Source organism: Vicia villosa, linkage group LG4, assembly GCF_029867415.1.
Source record: "Vicia villosa cultivar HV-30 ecotype Madison, WI linkage group LG4, Vvil1.0, whole genome shotgun sequence".
NCBI lineage: Eukaryota > Viridiplantae > Streptophyta > Magnoliopsida > Fabales > Fabaceae > Vicia > Vicia villosa.
This window is the reverse complement of record NC_081183.1, coordinates 43,382,002-43,403,641: the sequence shown is the minus strand read 5'-3', so window position 1 is coordinate 43,403,641 and position 21,640 is coordinate 43,382,002. Positions and strand designations below refer to the sequence as shown.

Below are 21,640 nucleotides of genomic sequence, written 5' to 3'. Positions count from 1 at the left end.
CTTCATGCAAAATTCCATCATGCCATTATTTTGGTACAACATTCCTCTTAGGACCATGCATCTCCTCAACCAATTTGATACTATATGCATTATCATTCACTCCAATATTGATACTTTCATTGAGGACCAAGGAATATTTTGTGCGAAAAAGGAACCTTGCTACATCCATCCTCTTCCTCTCCATAGTTTCATGATCCATGCACACAAATGTCCCAACATGTTTAGAGATGAACTCAGAAAACATTACATATAAAATTATCTTGTAAAAAAATTATAGTGCATGTGTATGACTTGTTTAAATAGATTAAGTTTTTATATTATAATTATTCTTTTTTAAACTAAATTTAACTAATTGATTAGTGGTAAAGATTTTTTGTGTATGACTACACTTCAAAGACTTCTTTAATATCTTATTTAAAAATGTCAATATTAAATGCTTAAAACATATAATTAACTTTATTATATTGTTCTCATTGTTTTTTAATATGTTTAAAAAAATATATACTATTTTTTCTTATAAACCGTTATGCTATTTGTTTTTTATTAAATTAATTTGAGGAAATTTTCTAAATAATATTATTAAATTAGTATAGTAATAAAATTTATAATATTATTAATTAGTTTGGAGCAACAAAATTTATAGTATTAAGAGAAAAAGGCTAATATTAATATTAATATGAAAAAAGTCTTAAAAAAACATATTATAAATTGGTTTGTTGTAAGTATTATTATATTAATTTAAGGTAGTAATAAGAGAAAAGTGTTTCATAAATTTTTAATTGTTGTGCAACAGAAAAATCTAAAATTAAGAAGCTTAGTTTATAATTTTTTTTAATCAAGTTGTATTAAGAAAGATCAAAAGATCAAAGCAAGATTACAAGAGAAGATCTAGGCAATAGCCACAAAAAAGGAAAATTACACATCAAATAAATTCTAAGATAAGTATAGCAAAGGGTTTTTGCTAAAATCATAGAAGTTGTAATTGGAATGTGTAATTTTCCCTATGTAAGACCACCTCCAAAGAAAAGCTTTGCAATTCCAAGAAACATCACTTGCATTCCACTCTCCCTCTTTGATGAAAATGTCATTCCTAGAAATCTAAAGGGACCATAAAACGGCTAACCAAGCACACCCTTCCTTACCTCTTTTGAAATTCAAGAAACAGCACAAATTATGCCAAGAAAGGAAGCATTCTTTGAAACCGACGTTAACAACATGGGGCAAGCCCAACCACCCAGCAATTTCCTTCCAAACACCAACCACTTTTTGACAATCCATTAAGGAGTGACAAGAAGATTCGGGTATAACGTTGCAAAAAGCACAAAGGAGATTGGAAGACGATGGAAGAATACCTCTATGATTAAGCAAATCCTTCATTGGAATCCTATTCCATAAGCAACGCCAACCGAAAGCACGAACCTTAAAGGGAATATCAATCTTCCACATATGAGAAAAGGCTATATCAAAATGATTTGCCGAACCTAACGGAATGTGAGTATTGCAAAGGGCGGTGTAGCAAGAAGACACGGAAAAAGCTTGGTCATTGGACAGCTTCCATTCGACACGATCCCGGCCGAACCGAGAAGGAAAAGTGGCCGGAAGATAGAGGGACAGCAGCCCCAAATCAGCGGCTGCCCGGGAGGGATTCCGAAATCGTGCCAATTCCAAACTTCATTCCTCCAACCACCCAAGCTAGCGATAGACGCATCCTGCAAAAGAGAATTATCGAACAAAAGAGGAAACCGGTCTTTAAGGAGTTCCCCTTCCAACCAAAGGGAATTCCAAAAAGAAGTGGTGAAACCTTCTCCAACACGAAAAAAGAAATTTTTCGAAAAAATATCATCCACACCCTTGTTACAAAGCGAACACAAATCCTTCCACCACACCGAACTCTCTTCTTTTGTGTTTAACTTAATTGCACCGTTACCCGCTCTTAAATTAATATCCGCGTATCTAGCTTTCAACAATCGGACCCAAAGACTATCCGAATCTTCTAAAGTTCTCCATCTCCATTTATAGAGTAAAGCTTTATTAAAATTTTCCAACCTTCTTAAACCGATACCACCGTTGTCGATCGGAAGGCAAACATCGTTCCAACTTATCCAATGGACTTTCTTTTTATCTTCCGCCCCGCCCCAAAGGAAGTTGCTTTGAATACTATTAATCTCGCTTATGATTTTCTTGGGAGCTTTGTAAAAAGAGAGGGTGAAAATAGCCAAACTACTAAGGACCGATTTTACGAGAACAATTCTCCCACCAAAACTCAACCATCTTCCCTTCCAAGAAATCAACCTTCTCTTAATTTTGTCAACTAAAGGTCTCCAAGAATTAACCCTCCTCGGATTGACACCAATCATAATACCAAGAAATTTAAATACTTTCTCTTCTTTTCTACAAGCAAGGAAGGAAGTAGCAACTTCAAGAAAACGAGGATTAATGTTGAAACCTATGAGTTTGCTTTTGTGATAATTGATACCAAGCCCCGAAGCCAACTCAAAACCCTTCAAAACCGATTTAATAGCCCAAAGATGTTTCCAACTACCATCACCCACCATCAAAGTATCGTTGACAAATTGTAAAACATCAACGAAACATTTCCCGTTAATATCACATCCCTTATAATCGCCATTGGACACGGCTTTGTTCACCAAGAGTTTTAATCCTTCCGCAACGATGACAAAAAAAAAGGAGCTATAGGATCACCTTGCCTCAATCCTCTTTCGACCAGGAACTCCTTAGTAGGACTACCGTTTACCAACACCGACATCTTGCTAGAGAAAATTAAAGCTTCCATCCACTTCATCCAAGTTTCACCAAACCCCATTTTTCTCATCATATGTCTTAAGAAACTCCAACTTACTTTGTCGTATGCCTTTTCAAAATCGACTTTGAACAAGAGAGACTTCCTACCCTCCTTCGAGACATAGTCTACTAACTCATTAGCAATAAGGACACCATCAATCATTTGTCTACCCGGAACAAAAGCGGTTTGGCTATTGGATATGATGGAATTCAAGACTTTTTTAATCCTACAAGCCAGCACCTTAGAAATGATTTTGTAAATGCTTCCGACAAGGCAAATAGGCCTATAATCATCTAAACTCAACTGATGATCCAACTTTGGAATAAGAGTGATGAAAGAAGAAATAATGGCCTTGGATAAGAGAGCTCCGGAATGAAAATCGTTAAGGCAAGCAATAATATCTTTTTGAATAAAAGACCAACAATTTTTAATAAAGAGGAAAGACATACCGTCCGGGCCCGGGCTCTTGGATCCATCACAATTCCACACCGCCGACTTAATTTCCTCCACCAAAAAAGGAGCTTCCAAAGAGAAAGAGTCCTCCGAAGACAAAGAATTAAAATTGACACCTTCAAGAATGGGTCTAATAACTCGATCTTTTGCAAATTTGGATTTAAAGTGATCCACAACCGCCTCTTTTACATCCACAACCTTATTCATAATACCGTTATTAGTAACGATAGAACTAATATGGTTCCTCCTCCGTCTCTCCTTCATAACTCTATGGAAGAATTTGCTATTTGATTCGCCATCATTCAACCATTTGAATCTAGACTTTTTTATAAGCATGTTCTCCTTGATCTTGAGATTTAACCATATACGATTGCTGGCATCCTTTTTCAAAGATAAAGTCTTCGCATCTAGAAACTCCAAGTCATATTTATCATTCAAATCCTTAACTCCTTCTTCCACTTCCAAATCATACTTGCCAAAAACGGTTTTATCCCACCATCTTAGTCTATCTTTAATGAGTTTGAATTTCTCCTTTAAGACAAAATCACCCATCCCTCTAACAACCAAACTCGCCCATTCTTTTTCAACGAAAGGGAGAAAATCCTTGTGGGAGAACCACTCGTTGTTAAACTTGAAAGGTTTCGGACCCCAATCACATTTTTCCACCTCCAACCAAATCGGACAATGGTCCGACACATCTCTATCGCCAATAACCTACCCAACAACCCCCCAATCGGAGACAACACTAGCATCCACGAGAAACTTATCTAATATGCTTCTAGAAGTTCCATCTCCACCAAACCAGGTGAATCTTTTTCCTTTGCAAGGAACATCTAAAAGCTCGGTATCATCAATAAAGTTTGAAAAATCTCTCATTACCGAGGAATTGGAAATCATAGAACGACCGATTCTCTCATTTCTGCTCTTAACTTCATTAAAATCTCCGCTGAAAATCCAATCTCCATCTGAAAAATTATACATCAGTTCCAGAAGCTTCTTCCATAGGTCTTTCTTCAAAATAGTGGAGCGGGGAGAGTATATGTTAACAATATAGTAGAACTTGTCCTTCCATTGAACCTTCAAACCCAAATAACCAGTGCCACAAAAGCTGAAAATAACAGTAACAACGGCTGGATTCCACATCGACAACAAACCACCAGATGCTCCAATGATTCTTTGACCAGAGAAATATTTAGGGAATTAGAAATAGGCTCAGATGCACTGTCAGCCGCTGACGCCGTCTCCTTATTGTGTAACTTGCCCTTTGATGCTGCAACTTTTAATAATTCTGCATCGAAAGAAGATAAAGCTCTGATACTATTCACACTTTTTCCTAAGCTATCCTCTGATCCCACGTCTCCTATCACTTCATAGTTTTTTTTCAGCAAAAAGGTAGTATCATCTTCACGAGTCCCAATCTCCTTCTTACTCCTGCTGAACGCGCTGTAATCGTCGGAGATGGAACGACCATCTTTAAAACTCTCATCTTCCCCACCGTTGCTATATTCAAATAGAGGCCATGAGTTATCAGAGCTGGACGAGCGAGCAGAGGTACTCAAAGGATTAACGTTTTGATACACCACCCAGATCGGACCAAAAGAATTCTCCCTGAGCGTTAAAACAGTGGTAACGTCGTCAATAAGAATGTTAATTTGATCAACAAGATAGAAATCCATAGGGACTCTAATGAGAACCCTAGCAATGTCCATGTTACTCCCAGCAGAGGTATTATCATCCACACAGATCAATGATCCTAAGGAGTTGGCGATGTAAGCGAAGAAGTTCACGCTCCATATATTACAAGGGACTCCATGATTCCTCACACACAAGACTCTCTCGTTATCTACATCCCCTTTCTTCCAAGGCCTTAGGAATTTGAACCACTGTTTCCACCAAAAGCACCCGTCACTGAGCATTTTGAGCAAGAAACCTTTATCTACCTCCTCCACTAGACAAAGATTTGCCCCCAAAGGAGTAATCTTGAGAGATAAAATCCCTTCCATCTCAAAATGGTTTTGAATATTGTAGGTCTCTCGTGGATGAACCACCTCCCATACATAAACCTTGCTCCATCTATCTACCCCATCAGAGGCTGAGTTGTAAGATAGATAAATAGGAACCTTCTGAATGCAATCCTCTTTACCTTCAGCCACCACTTTTGCAAAAGATTTTGTTCCAACCAAACCACTGCTATGAACACCTTTCAACTTGCCCTTCTGGTATTTCATGCAAGCTTCCTCCTTTCGCACAGTATTCACAAAAAAACGATCCCCGCCCTCACCGTGCATTTTCCTTCTGTTGAACCTCGGTTGATTGGCATGAATATTCTTGCCATCAATGGAGATGTTATCAAGTTTAACACCCAATATTCTTATGTCTTCAACCTCTTTAAATCTTGCGAAGCCGAACCGCCTCCCTCATTTGTTCCTCAGAGGAGAGATGATAACTTCTACAACATTGCCGATGCAGCCGATTAACTTAAAAATGTCTATAGCCCTAATCCTGTTGGGGAACTGAGAAAAATAGAACGAAGATATTTCCTCCCTAGAACATCCTTGCATCCCTCCAAGCGGAAAAATGTCCCATCTAATCGGAAAATTCCTAAATGGCTTCTTGCGAACCTGCTGCCAGGCCATGCCGTCGACGGAGAAAGAAAACGGAGAAGATAAAGGGTTAACCAGCCAAGAGAAGAACACTTGCAGGAGCACTCTTTTAGTTTATGGTTTCAATCATTCCTTAATTTAGCGTAGGGCAATTTTATTTTTCCTCGGTTGGAGGTCATTCAAACACTATTCATAGTCGCACAGTTCGAATATTATCTAGAATCACTACACCAAAATTGATTTTTTGTATCGCCTTATTTAATAGCACTTTTAAAGAAAATGCTATTAAAAGAGAAAAAATAAATCTATAATAGCACTTTAGGGTCAGACGCTATTATAGAATACATAAAATATGATTTTGATAGTACTTTAAGAAAAAACGCTATTATAAAACTTTACTAAGATAGCGCTTCCTTTAAAACGCTATTAATATTCTTCACTAAGATAGCACTTTTTATAAAACGCTATTAATTTACTAACCTATGTTATCATTTGTGAAAAAGTGCTATTGTTGAACTTTATGAAATATTATAATAAAATGATAAATAATATAATAATAAATAATAAAATTAAAACAAAAACAAAACAAAACACTTTGGCGGACACTTTTTCGTTTTGGCACACAATTTTTGGCCACTCACCACCAAAAGCCAAAACACCCATTCTCTCGGAAAACCTAAAACCCACTCACGCATGAAATCTTCCTTCGTCTTTGATTCACGCACGTCTTCGTTGAACCTACCTTCCTTCGATTCACCCAAGCTGTCGGACCCATAACCCAACCAAACATTCTTCTCCATTCATTATCCCAGAACTCACACACTCTTCACCATAGATTCATCGATTCATCACCATAAAGTGAAAACACGATCGATATAGATTCACCACTTGAACAGAAAGAGGAAACAACAGAGAGAAAGAACGAACAAAACTCATTCTCCGTCGAACTCATCCCTTCGCCCGCTCACCATCATCGTGCCTCTCTTCATTGGTATCTAGTAATCTTTCTTTTCTCATATTATTGTTCTGCGTTGTAAATTTACAGGGATTTGAAATAAATGATAGTAGATTAATTATAAGAGAATCATAGAATCCCTAATTGTTGACTAACTATAAGAGAATCCTAGGATCCCTAATTGTAGATTAATGTTGATTAAATATGGCAAAATCTTGTAGACTTTTGTGTATTTTATGTTCAGCTTGAGTGAGTAAAGAGAAACTTATAACACAACTTGAAGATTCAGTTTGGAAAGTCGTTTTTGGGATTGTGAGGGATATTCCATAGTTTGTTTTTGTAATTTTCAGTTTCCAGTAGCTTGGTTTTCTAGCTGCATGATCCATAAGTAGAGGTAGTTCTTAGCTTCTCTATCTTTCAAGTTTTTGTTAAAGTAAAATTACCTATTTGTGACAGAGCCCTAACTTCTCAGCCTTTAGAATTACCTTTCAGTTTGACCGTTGCTCACCAGTTTCTGATGGATTCGGACTTATCGGTTGCTGTTGTTGATAAATGTGTTCCTTGTTATGGTGCCACTGGTGCAGGTATCAATACAAACATGCTGTGAAAAAATATCAATATGAACATCCTCAAATGTCTTTCGCTTGTTAGTTTAATTGTTGAACTCGTCTCAGATCAATTAGTCTAATCCTTGATTGAATGTTTTGTTAGTTAGTTTGATACTTGATTGTGTTTTTTTCACGCGTGTTTCATCAATTGCGGGATGCATAATCGGTGTTTGTTCAAATTCTACTATGCTACTACTAAGTACTATGTTACAACATTGTTATGGCAGCTCATTGATAACATGTTATGTTAAATAGCATGGTGACTTTCCCTCCTAAAGTCACTTAAACCCAGCCTGTGTTGCCATCACTCATTTGATTTATCTCTTAAGCTTCTATTTGTTTCCGCATCTATGAGCCTAAAAGACGCTGTCTGGCCTATGCTCCTAATTGGAGCTTCTTACTTTCTCAAATTTTCTTTGCATAGGGATGTGAGAAATACCCTCCAAACGGATTACCAAACCCACGCTAAATCACTAAGAAAATACACTCTACAAGATGCTTTTGTTATAGAAACTATAGTAGAAGCCCCTTCTACTAGAAGGGACTCTTACATTTAGCAATTGAAATGAGTGTTTGTTAGAAGCCTCCTTCTGAGGGGGAAAATCGAAGTACTAAGTCCTGAGAATCCTACAGGAAAGTCTGACTTGCCAGACGTAGATGTCTTTATCTCAAATTGTTGATCCCGAGAAAGAACCGCCTATTGTCACGACAAAACACCATCTTGTATATTTTAGTTGTTGATTATCCAGTTGAGAAGCTTTATTTGCTATGTTTTTGATGACAGAGGCACACTTTTAACTTTCAAGAGAATGGTTGAACACTTCATCTAAGCACTCAAAGGGTGACCTTGCTGGCATCATCCAGGTACTAATTAGCAAGCTTTTGAAATTGCTGCTGCAATATTTGATACTATAAAAATCACTGTGAAATGGTTATCTATTTAAAAAGGTCTCTCTTTATGTAGTTATTGCCTTAGGCGTAATAAGAAGCATGCCAACACCTCAGAAGAGAATCGTGCACTAAAGATGCGTGACTCTGATGATGAAGATATGAATCTTTCATCCTTCCCTAAGAAATTTGGGAACTCAAGCTTCCTTATTGACTAATTTCCAGTGGCAGAGTTCTAAGGTAGGCCACTTTCTAATTTGTGTCAATTAGCCTCTTATTATGATTGAGCAATGGTAATAGGCAGTTAAAATGTGATGTATATAACATTTCTGTATAGACGTATGAGCTAGTACTTTTCTTATGGCGTGAATATGATTATTTTAAGTGAAAAGTATAATATTATTTATGATTGTTGACTGCATGTGTTCAGTGTTAATGTAGTGTATGTGGTTTGTTGGTTTCAGTATGTGGATTGGAAAAGAACTTGTTCCAGTTGTATAAATACTCCAAGATATTCATATAAAATCAGAATAGAAAATCACTTGGTGAAATAATCGGTTCTTCTCGTCTCTTCCTAATTTTCTTTAGTTTTCTTCCATTTTTTCTTCTGAAAGATTTAGATAAGATCTTATTTTTGTTTGTATCAGTTATTGAAGTAGCAAATGGATTGCAAGCTTGGAAGATTTAACCAATCATATTGATATTATTTCAACGGAGGTGGCAATTCCCATCTTATGAGACATTGCTCTTCTATACAAGATTATGGGCCACACAATACGGAAAAAAATTCCAGTAACTAGTAAGTTTTTTCTAGTGCATATACATGCTTGGATTGAAGCATTTTTTCTTTTTAATTACATACTATGAAAGTGTCACTCTTTTCTATGGCTTCTAATGGGATTGGGCTGCATTAATAATTTTAAGGAATTTAAAGCTATGGAATATCCTAATGCTTCACTAAAATAAATGATTATTCTTTGCATAATTAGTTTGTAAATTTTTATGGAGATAATCATACTTTTTGGTATAGAGAAAAGTATGGTCAAAGATAACTAAGTGACATTATTATGTCTTTCTTTGTAGCTTACTTTTATGTAGTTTCTCAAAAGTTGTGAGAGACTAGTTTAGCAGTGGTTTATGTATAAAGTTAATTGCTTATTTCTTTTACGTTTCATACATGGTTTAGGTAGAGAAGGCTTTGTGATTGTTTCAATTATAGCCAATGATAGCACCAATTGAAGAGGTGACTTATTTGTAGATATGTTTTACCGCACCTAACACGGTTACCTGATAGAGGTATGGTTCTATGGATACAAGAGAATTAGGCATCACCATTTTACAAGTGTGGTTCATCTAAGTATATTTTATTTAGAAATTTATTAATTTATCACTTACTTAATTTCATTTATAATATAAATAACTTTCAAAAATGCTAACTTCTTGTTTTTTGTTTATTACATTGTACTAAATTACAATTGTGTGCCTGCCTTCTTAAAATGCTAACTTAAAAAATGACTCATGAAAATCTGATCTCTTAACAAACTTATGGATCGGGAAAACCCATTTAGTATGTTAATTTTTTTGAATTATATTAGTACCCACTAGTGTCCCATAACTTGAAGTTGAGTGACATGTTTATCAATTCTTCTCTACAAACTTGGGCTTTTTTACTTCTACTTATATGTATCTGTTCCAAAACCTGAAAAACTAGTAGAGAGTCAACAACCTAGTGATAAAACGGCCCTTCGATTCATTGGAACACAAGAATGAAAATCACCTTCTCTGTTGCACAAGGTCCTACATAAGAATGAAAATCTTCATTGATACACCTTTGAATCTCTAGCAGGCAATGTATAATGATTTCTCAGCAGCGAACAAACAGATTGATATAGATTTCAATGCAAAGCTTTTAGGATATGGTTTTGTTGGACATATTGCTGAGGAAGCGTTTTCAAGAAGTTTAGCTGTAAGTTCTTTGACTCATGCATATGCGCATTGTGTGTGCTGGTATAGAACATTAATTTTATAAATCTATGTTTGTTTCGATAGTATGTTCTCGTTCTAAGTCGAACTCGGTGCAATTGTAAGGTTGTAGCCTCATGACCCTTACCTAAAGGTCGCGAGTGGGGGTAACGCTACTGTCCTTAGCTATGATCTTTTAGTTTTGTTCACAATCATTTTTTTTTGTGAATACATGCGACAGGAAATCTTTCAGTGGAGACATGGAGAAAAGGAAAGCTTACTCCAAAAAGAAATGTATGGAGTTTTGGAATTGTTCTTCTGGAGCTACTTACAGGAAGAAAGAATTTTGACATAAATCTCCCAAGAGAGAGAGGAAGTTAGTTAAATGGGTCAGCCTTTCTGAGCCGACAACTTGTCTGTGCTCATGGATTCTCAACTTGAAGGTCGGTTTCCGCCCAAAGCAGCAAAAATAGTTGCTGGCTTTGGGATTCGGATTGAAGTACTCTTTAGTTGGAATGCATGCATCTACAAATATGGCTATGCAAATGCCCTCTTTTTTGTAGTACACTAAATGCCCTTTATATATGTTATGATATTTAAACAAGTGGATTTGGTTAAAAATATAATTTGGTATTGATGGATCATAATATTTATGCAATGAGTAACTTAAAGCGTTATTTTATATTTGCACACCATAAGAGTGATTGTGTTATTTGGTATTTGCACACCATAATATGTAGCTTTTTGATATATGCACACCAAAGGAGTGATTATTTATTAAAAAAAGTACTACAATAGCGTTTTGTAAAGAGTGCTATTAATGAAATATTCTATAATAGCACTTTTAAGAGAAAGTGCTATAAAACATGTGCCATATATTAGCGCTTTGTTTGAAAGTGCTATCAAACATGTGCCATATAATAGCGCTTAGTTTAAAAGTGCTATCAAACATGTGCCATATAATAGCGCTTAGTTTAAAAGTGCTATCAAACATGTGCCATATAATAGCGCTTAGTTTAAAAGTGCTATCAAAATCAAATAAAAAACGCACAAAGTGCCCACTTTAGTTGCGCTTAAGGAAAAACGCTATTAAAAAGCCGTACTTTAATAGCGCTTTAAAAGTGCTATTAAACAAAACATTATTTACAATAGCGGCACGGTTAATAGCGCTTTTAAGCGCTATCAAAAACAAAAAAAAACGCTATTAAATAGCCTATTTGTCATAGTGAATGTTTTTTCTTATTTTTTTGGTTTGTTTATTTTTATTAGGGTGGTGCTGGTGTTTTTTTTGTTGATTTATATTTTTTTATTGATAATCGTTGGACACATCTTGTGTTTTAAATTTATTTCTATTTTGATTGCTTTTTATCTATTCTATTTATTATTTAGCCATTTTATTAATAAGATTGTATTAAACTAAAGAAAAAAAGTGGGACTATAAATATTGCCTATTTTTTAATAAATCTATTCTTAAAATATTAAAAATGCAATAGTAGTTTGATTATTCAGTAACTATTAGAGCTATATAGACTCTCTTTGCGAGTTTGGAGATGAAGGAAGGGAAAAGCTTTCGAAATATTTTTTTTTAAAATTATTTTGTATAGAATGATAAAATAATGTCAATCGTTATTATATTTTTAATTTTTAGAATACTATAACAATATAAAAGATATTTAGAAAATTGATGTTAATCTTCCAAAATCCTCATTCAGTACAAATATGAAATTTCTCCAAATTAGGGAATTTTTGGTGTTATGAATAAAATTAACCTTCCAGAACTCTCTCAACCCAAATGTCTCTATTCTTTTCACTCAATTCTTCATATTTTTTTAAATTTTCCCCTCCCTTCCCCTTCAAACTTCCAAACAAAGTCATATTCGCCATATTAAAAAAATGGCTCCTATTGCGTCTTAAATTTATTTTTGATCAAAGATGTGTTTCAGTTAAAAAATTTCTTAAAACATTATTGTTATGAAATCTCATAGCAATTTTATTTATACATCATTTCTTTTGGTTTATATAATTTTATTAATAAAATTGTAATTATATAAAAATTTATATTTAATTATTTTCACTATTTCTAAATTATAATTGACTTTAATTCTGAAATATCTTCTTTTTGAACTTAATAGTAAACATATTTAAATTTTTACAAGAAAAAACTAACTTCACAATATTATATTTTTTATCTTCTTTTGACTATAAGTTTCATTTTTTTAAAATTTATTATTAATAAATTTCGTATATATTAAATAAATTTAAACTAACATTTTAAGTTAAAAATAAATGATCAAAAATTAAGATTGACATATTATTAAATAAAAATGTTGTAAAAAAGTATTTGAAAGAGTTTCTTTCAAAATATATCTAAAATATTATAACATAACTATTTTTTAAAACAAAATTATATTCTACGTGGTTATTATGGGTAAATATATAACAACACTAACCAATCAAGTCAAATATTTGAATAATATTTAAATACTAAAAAAAATTCTCAAAACCAAATGAATGAGAAACAAGTACGAGTAGTGTATAGTTCAAGAATTTCTTCAAATGCATGTGAATGTGAAGAATAACCATCACCTAACTCTCAAAATATAAACCAATAAGAAGTTGACAACAAACAATTTCAACCAATTACAACTTGACAACATTTATACCATGCCATGTTAATTCTCTCTTCCATTTGTTTCAAACTTTATTTTCACTTTATTCTCCTCTATCATCTGTCTCTCTCAAAATATCAAAACTATTCATTTTCTATGTCCTCTCTTTGTTATTTTATAAGGCCAAATTGTAGTACTCTTTCAATAAAAATAATGATAATGAAAATCTTTTCTCATTGTTCTTTTTTAAGTTCAAATTGTAGTGCTCCTTAAATAAAAATAATACTGTAATAATCTAGTTTTTTCTTCTATTTGTAAAACGAGAGTTCAAGAAATAAAATGAATATTAAAATATATTATTCAGAGACTAATTAAATAAAAATAAATAATAAACTTGCATAAAACAATTTAAAAATATTTTTGGACACCTTTGGATAATCAAATATTTCTTTTATACGGAAAAAAACAACTAGCATAGCATCTTAAATTTAAAAAAAAAAAAAACAACAACTCCCATAGATGCGTTTAAGTTAAAAAGTTCTTAAAAGTTAAAATATTATTGTTATGGAGTTTCTTGAAGCTTGGCCTCTCTAATACATTCCTACCGAAAATTTGAAAAACTAAAAGCAAGGAAGGAATTAAGTTTGAAAAACCTTGAAAAGCTGAAGCTTAATTGAATCCTTTCCAAAAGTACTATTCAGATAACCAAGAGCACAAACATAAAAAAAAAAATATTGAAATGAAATTAAATGACCACTTGCTTTGAGACTGAAGATGGTAATTAAGTAGCAGAAAAGAATTAGGAACTTGACAACTGAAAATAAAAATGCATTTTTTAATTTAGTTCTTCTATATATTTTACATTTCACTCTTCTTTAATTATTATTGGTATTAATTAATGTAGCTATTCATTTTTAACAGAAATGTAAACCATAGAAACAATAAAAGTAAAGATAGATAGTTGATACCAAAAGATGCTTGCAATTATTAATTGACTGACAATAGAGAATAGAAAGTAGTAGACACAACACAAGTCAATTTGGATCCCTATAGATTCTTGTTTTTTAAGAAAACATAAAACGCATCAAAATTATTAAAGTAGGGTAAATGGATGGTACGTGGGGTATAGTTTTGATAGTGCTTTGACACTTTTTTATAATTGGTGTTTTCCCTTGAAAAATGAATATCCCTTGAGTCTTCTTTCAAAATCTTATAATGAATAATATTCTAAAGAATTTAAATAACTATTTTTAATTTTATATATATTATTTTTAATAAATTAAAGTTAAATTTTATATTATATTATTCTTAAAAGTTATGAGACAATCATAAATAATATGAAAACTATATAATGTTTGGTCATATATCGATGTATTATAAGGCAATCTTAAATAATATGAAAAAGTATATTGTGTTTGGTGACTTGGTCGTACACCGATGAGTAATTCATGAATAAGGAAAAGGTAAAATAGTGTCGTTAGTGGAAATTAAAGAAGCAATGATTTGATCATATAATACATGTGAAAATGTTGTCCTACAAATGCTTTAATTCTATAGCTAGGAATGAGTGCACATGAAGAGTGTATATATATGCACATATAATGCCACTTTTGATGTAAGAATTAGAGTGCACATGGATTGTAAAGAAAAAGAAGATATTGGAATATTTTGATGAGATTTGTGAAGAGAGGAGAGAACGTGATGATATGCCATTTAACAAAAATTTAACAATTACTCTTTTGAACGTGATTTGAGTATGAAGGTGGTTAAGAGAAGAGATCCGCTTAGGCGTATTACAATGGCTAAGGCTGTTATTTCTGGTTTGCAGAGTGATGGCACTGGTGTTTTGATAAGGTTGTTGCGGTCTGAAATGGTTTCAACGACGCCGGAGGTTGACGAGAGTATTCCCCATGGTGGCGGTCACCATTGGACGAGTCTTGCTGTGCTTAGTATTTGTGGTTGTGGCTTGTCGGTGAGCTTTACTTTGTCGTTATTCAATGCGAGTCTAGTTTTAAGGATTTATTGTTGCTTTCATTAGAGTAGTTTCTTCTGATATGATTTTATGCGGTTAATGAGTTTCAACCTGTGTGAGTTCAATATTTAGCATATGTATAGATTTTACCTTTGCGATTCATATGCCTGATTTTGATAATCTGACGGCTCTTGATTGATATGTATACTTTGCAAAACTGAAAGAATTAGCCTATGTTTGGAAACTTTGGCTCTAGCGGTGAAAAATCACTAGCTTTTCAAACTCACGGTCGAAACTAATTTGAACGCACGGTAGCGGTGTTTCACTTCGGTACCAAACATAGGCCTAGTTAGTCTGATTTTGTTGATATTCTGATTTATTGCTAAGTACCATGAAATATAGATGTTGTATTGTTTCTGTTTTGTATGCCTGTTATCTCTTCTTTGATTCTCTGAAAGGGCATTTAATTTCATAATTTGTATGCCTGTTTTATTTTTGCCATTTTTTTCAATTTTCAATTTTGTGGGTTATAGGCGGGTTTCTATCGCTTTGATTAACAAAACTTTAAACTAAAACATAAAAACAAACTGAGAAGAAGAAGGAAAATTATAGACTATAGTGGCAACCAGACCAACCCATCCTCATAACTTTATTGAGTAATTTATAGTTTATTACTTTTCATTTAATTTTACCACGGCTATTTAATTTTACAGGACTTGGATTCTCTAGTTGGAGCAGGAGCATTTGGTTGGAGCATGAGTCTTTCAAACCCACAAAAAGTCAGGTTAAAATCCTGAAAATCAAGAATACCTAAAGGTATATACATTTCATCCAATCTAAACTTTACATTGTTATGTCACATAAATAATCCCTCTTACGCCTTCATTTTTTATTTAGCAAATGGGTGAGAAGACTTTTGTATGCATAAGAGATGCAACAATTGCCTACATCATGAACAAGAAAAAAAATACAAAAAGCTTTTCATGCCGTGCTTGTAGGGATCAAAAGTTGGTCACCTTGCAGTCCGTAAGTTATTTAATTTACGAAATGTGATGAGTGTATTAGTTAAAAAAAATTGTTGAGTAGTGATACTAATTTTATTATCTAATAGGTTTTTCCTATATAATTCCCAAAATCAGCTGATTTCAACCATCTTTATTCTAGAGACCCTTGTCAAGGCTGGTGTAAGGGTTCTAGCATTTAGGTAATACTTTAATACCAAATTCTTTTCCTTCAAATTTTTACTATCAATATTTAATATTTATTTAAAGCTGTTTATTTTCTCTTGCAGTGGTGATCAATATTCTGTAATTCCATTTATTGGGACAGAGTTCTTGATAGAGGAAATGGCCAAAAAAATTGGATTGGAAATCACAAGGCCGCATGAATCTTGGTTTCAAGGAGTGCAGGTAAATATGAAAATATTAGTATACGTTTGACATGTGAATATGTATCCACAATCTAAAATCGTAATTATCAATTTTTATCTTTTCTTCCACTCATACATGTAAAAATAACTTATTTTGATATTTACTGGTCAAGGTGGCAGGATGGATCCAAGTATACGGGAATATTCTAACATTTGCGACAATAAAAGGCGCAGGTCATATTTAGCCGATGCTTTTCCACCGGAGAGAACATTTGTGATGTGGAAGACATTTTTGGAAGGAAAACCACTTCCAATACTTGGGAATATTCTAACATTTACGACAATAAAAGGCGCGAGTCATATTCAGCCGAAGCTTTTCCACCGGAGAGAACATTTGTGATGTGGAAGACATTTTTGGAAGGAAAACCACTTCGAAAGAGACCCCATTCCATTATTAAAAAAAGATATTAGGAAAAAAATACAATTATATAACATTATTTAAGCAAAAAATACAATTATGTAACATTATTTTTTTTATTTTGAATACATTTGATGTGATTTTAATGAAATGTGTATTGACTGGTATTTTTTATAAATATACCCTACTAAAAATTGTAGTTGGCTGATGGATTTAGAACCTCTCCTGTGTCTTCTTTGCTGCTGCCCATCTTGCCTTCATCTACCATTTATTCATGTTCTTTCTCTCTCTTCAAACCAACCTTGGCTGATAATACAAAAGTAACATAGTAATAAAATAGTAATTATAGAAGCAATTCATAACTGGATTATAGTAAAAAATTACTCGGGTTAATATTACAAAGATAAATTTAGTATCACTTTATTAATCATATTTGAAGCTGAGGCTGAACAATAGTCATATAAACAATGTTTAAATTGGTTATAGATTAATGAAAGAAATCAAGGGCTTACAACTGTCACATAAGCAAGCAATGTTTAAAATGTTGAAACTAATAAAAAAAAAGTTATGTCAATATCACATGTTTTTTATCATAAGGTTCTAAACAACTGACCGACCGCTTAATTTCGAAGAAACAATCAACCTTTATCAAAAATAAGAATATTTTGGATAGAGTTTTGGTTGTCAACGAGTTGCTGGATTTTGCTAACAGGGAAGGAAGAAGCTGTCTATTTCTGAAGTGAATTACGAGAAAGCATATGATTGTGAAAGCTGGAATTACCTACGGTTTGTGATGAAAAGTATGGGATTCGGAATTAAATGGTTAAATTGGATGGAGCGTGTGTCATTGTGAGTTCAACTAGTGTGATTCCCGTGCGTTCGCACGGGTACCCGTCTTTTACCCACATTTGGATTGAGGAAAATAAAAAGTATTATTAAAAGATTAAATTTAAGTTAAAATGAAAAAATTATAAAAATACTACTATTAAAAAAATTGAATATTAAAAATAAAAAGTAATTAAGAAAATAAAGTTTATATTGTTTTAGATTGAATAATATTCCAAATTGGTTCCCGTTAATGTATTAATATTTTGATCAGTAATTTCATGTACCTGTTAATATTCATTATTTTGATCTGTAACTCCTTCTTCTCTTTAATATTTATTATTTCGATCAATATCTTCGTGTTCCCGTTAATATTAAAAAAAATTGACCAGTAACTTAATGTTTCTGTTAATATTCAAAAACATTATCAGTAACTTCGTGTTCTCGTTATTATTCAATATTTTGTCAATAAGTCGGTGTTCCCGTTAATATTTATTATTTTGATCAGTAAGCTTCGTGATCTCGTTAATATTTAATATTTTGATCATAAACTTCATTTTCCTGTTAATTTTCAACATTTTGACCAGTAACTTCATATTTTGATTAGTATATTCAATATTTTGTTCAATAACTTCATGTTCCCATTAATATTAAATATTTTGATTAATAATTTCATGTTCCCGTTAGTATTACTTTTTTTTTATAAGTAACTTCATGTTTCCGTTAATATTAAATATTTTGTTCAATATTAATTTTTTTACATTAACTAATTTGGTAAAAACATAAATTATATATATATTATATATATAATCCTACAACTTCTCTATAAAAACTTTCCGGCCAAGACTCTTTTATTATAATTAATTAATTAAAAGCAAATCTATAATCCCACTACTTCATTATCAATTTAAAAGTCATTAATATTATTAATTATATATATATATATATATATATATATATATATATATATATATATATATATATATATATATATATATATATATATATATATATATATATAACCCTACAACTTCTCTATAAAAACATTCCCGTCAAGACTCTTTTATTATAATTAATTAATTAATTAAAAGAAAATCTATAATCCCACTACTTCATTATCAATTTAAAAGTCATTAATATTATTAATTAAAAAATAGTTTATCTTTTATTATAATTAATTAATAAAAACTAAATCTATAATCCCACTATTTCATTATCAATTTAAAAGTCATTAATATTATTAATTAAAAAATAGTTACTCTTTTATTATAATTAATTACTAAAAATAGTAGTTGACTTATAGTACAAAAGTAACATAGTCATAAAATAGTAATTTCAGAAGCAATTCATAACTGATGGATTATAGTAAAAAAATACTCGGATAATATTACAAAGATAAATTTATTATCAGTTTATTAATCATATTTGAAACTGAGGCTAAACAATAGTCATATAAACAATGTTTAAATTGGTCATAAATTAATGAATGAAATCAAGGGCTTACAGCTGTCATATAAGCAAGCAATGTTTAAAATGATGAAACTAACAAAAATAGAGTTTTTTTTGAAAGAGCCAAAAGAAAAATATAACAAAAATAGAGTTATGTCAATATCACCTGTCTTGGACAATGTTTATATGTTTCCTTCCTTGTTGTATAAACCAGGATTTAAAGGGATAATGCTAAAAAATACATGTGCGTTTGTGCTTTCTGGGAAGATTCTCGTTGCTTTCAAGCTCTTGATTGAAACCAAATTTTTTTACTCCCTTCTCCACCAATCAACATGTGAAACATGTCCTGAGTTGCTGCCCAATGCTAGAAAAGGTTATTGTACAACAACTTGCACCATGGTGTCCAATGTCCTGATTTTGAAACTTCATACTTTTGATGATAGATAAAGTGAAAAAAAAGAAAAGATTCATGTGAAGATGAGAGAAAGACACAAAATCACCCTAATTTTACCTAACACAGCACATACCTTTGTCTATGACACTCCACAAATTGGAGGTATTGTGCATCCCACTATCATAGGTAGGTATTTGAGTGAGACCTTAAATATTAATCCACCACCACAAACATAATATATTATGTTAGCTTTTTCTATGAATTAGTGTGTGATATCTAGTAAAATAATAAGTGAAAACCAAACTACGGTATAGATAATTTCCACTAATTCATAAAAAAGTACATGTCAAATAATTGAATCTAGTCCAAGTATTCGAAATCTCAATGTCCCAAATATTTGAGAGACTTGGTTCTATCTGACGCCAAAGGACACCCTCTTTAAACTTCCTTTCGTCTTATTTATTAGAGACAACTTCTTCGAGTGTAAAATTAAAAAATGGGTTAAATATGTTTTTAGTCCCTATAAATATGCGACCCTGCATTTTTAGTCCCTATAAATTTTTTCTTCAATGAATGGTCCTTCTAAAATTTTTATACATGCAATTTCAGTCCCTGCTATTTTCTAAAATTTTAAAAATTGTTTAATTACCCTTTAATTTTTAAATTTTTGAATAATTTTTTTTATATATGTATAGAATACTGTAAATAACTTATTTACCAAGTTTTAAAATTTTTTAATACGAGAAGAATTAAATATGAATTTTTCAAATTTCAAAAAATAATGATAAACGTAATGAAAATCTCAACTTAGAAATTAAATTTTTGAGTTTCTTTTTTTCTAGGAACTTTTTAAAACATTATGAACATGTCTGTAAAATAATCATTTTAAAATACACGTTGGTTTGACAGTAGGGACTGAAACTAAGTGCATAATAATTTTATAAGGACCATTCATTGAAGGAAAATTTTATAGCGACTAAAAATGCAGGGTCACGTATTTATAAGGACTACAAATGTATTTAACCCTTAAAAAATTTGCACCAATCGTTAGTTGGTCCAGTGGTGATTGGCGCTGGACTTGGTAGGGAGAACCACGGTTCGATCCCCCGCAACTACGATCGGGAGTGGACTTGACCCACTTGATGCCAACCGGACTAAACCGGTGGTTATAAACCAAAAAAAAAAATTAATTTTATAGTACGTAGCTTTTGGATGAATAGGTAATGTTGGAACTCGGGGTGGACATAAATCACAGGTAATACCTAATATTCACTCATTTCTATTTCACTTCCTACTCTAACAAAGCTCTCACTCTCGTCTCACACCATATGAAATCCTAGTAGAGCTAGGTCTCTCACCATATTCCTTGTAACAATAGTAATGTTCGTTATTTTGCATACAACTGAACAAACCTCCAACACTTCAAAAATGGAATCAGATAACAAAAGATTTCTCAAGAGGGAGCAGGAGCGATACCAAATCGAACAGACTTTCGAGTTCGATCTCAAGGAGTAGCAGGTGGAAGAGGTAGATGAATTTCATGATTCTCCTGATAGGACAACAACAACAACAACAACCACCGTGATCTTATGTAATTTCCCCTCTTTCAATTTGTTCCTTTATTTTCATTTTATTTAGCTATCCCTGATTTCCATTTACATGATTAAACCAATTTGAGTTTTCAATTTTTGTTGTGTGGTACAAATACTCTTTTGTTCAAACTATTTGGAATGCAATAGTATTGGTAGGGTATTGCATGTGTCTGGGTGTTGAGTGTTACTTGTTTTGGTTTTATATGCTTTTCTGTACAGTATAGATGGCTTCCAATTGGATTCCCACAGTTACTAACTAGATATCACTTTGCGTATCTTAAATCCATGATCTACAGATAAACAATAGAAAGAAATTTTTCTGCATCTTTCTAAATATTATTTCATAATCAATCAGGCCAACACAATCCTAGAAACATGCTTTATTTATCAATAGAACAGAATTCTAAATTACTTATGTATCTTGGTTTAAAATAATCAATTTTTAAAAGTTTTAAATTGCTGTTAGGTGAATGTGAAACTTGTTAAGTCCATTTTGAAATGCACATAAAAGGAACTTGATTCAAGTAACATGATGCTAATGTGTTTTTTTTTTTTTTTAAATTTCAATTTAGATTGGTTAATTTCCTACGGGGAGGCTTGGTGTTGAATTCAAAAAAGACATATTTCACATGTCAGAGCATCTAGCCATAGGAATAACGGCTGGTTACTTAGGGAGCCTTACAACATTCAGTGGAATATCTCGTTCATTGCCCATGTTTGTAAATTTGACTCAACTACTA

General features: G+C 32.3%; 1 protein-coding gene across 3 annotated transcripts; it reads left to right on the top strand.

Moving 5' to 3' along the window:
- Positions 1-14,350: 14,350 nt before the first annotated feature.
- LOC131599103 (serine carboxypeptidase-like 45) lies at positions 14,351-17,008 on the top strand. Of its 3 annotated transcripts, none has more exons than XM_058871581.1 (6): positions 14,357-14,853; positions 15,567-15,669; positions 15,751-15,879; positions 15,993-16,057; positions 16,145-16,262; positions 16,396-17,008. In XM_058871581.1, exons 3-6 carry the CDS (start codon positions 15,754-15,756, stop codon positions 16,465-16,467), a joined length of 381 nt encoding a protein of 126 aa, XP_058727564.1. In that variant the 5' UTR covers positions 14,357-14,853; positions 15,567-15,669; positions 15,751-15,753; the 3' UTR covers positions 16,468-17,008. The 3 variants fall into 3 exon arrangements, 2 of the variants coding, with proteins under 2 accessions (XP_058727565.1, XP_058727564.1); XR_009282557.1 differs by having other exon boundaries at positions 14,359-14,853; positions 15,965-16,057; positions 16,396-17,003; XM_058871582.1 differs by having other exon boundaries at positions 14,351-15,669.
- The last annotated feature ends 4,632 nt before the right edge of the window (positions 17,009-21,640 follow it).

What these genes read in the sequence shown, in the direction of transcription:
- LOC131599103 (XM_058871582.1), top strand. Translation starts at nt 15,754, where the DNA reads ATGGGTGAGAAGACTTTTGTATGCATAAGAGATGCAACAATTGCCTAC. An exon ending in AGTTGGTCACCTTGCAGTCC is followed by an intron (nt 15,880 to 15,992) that starts GTAAGTTATTTA and finishes TCCCAAAATCAG; the next exon opens with CTGATTTCAACCATCTTTAT. An exon ending in CTTGGTTTCAAGGAGTGCAG is followed by an intron (nt 16,263 to 16,395) that starts GTAAATATGAAA and finishes TTACTGGTCAAG; the next exon opens with GTGGCAGGATGGATCCAAGT.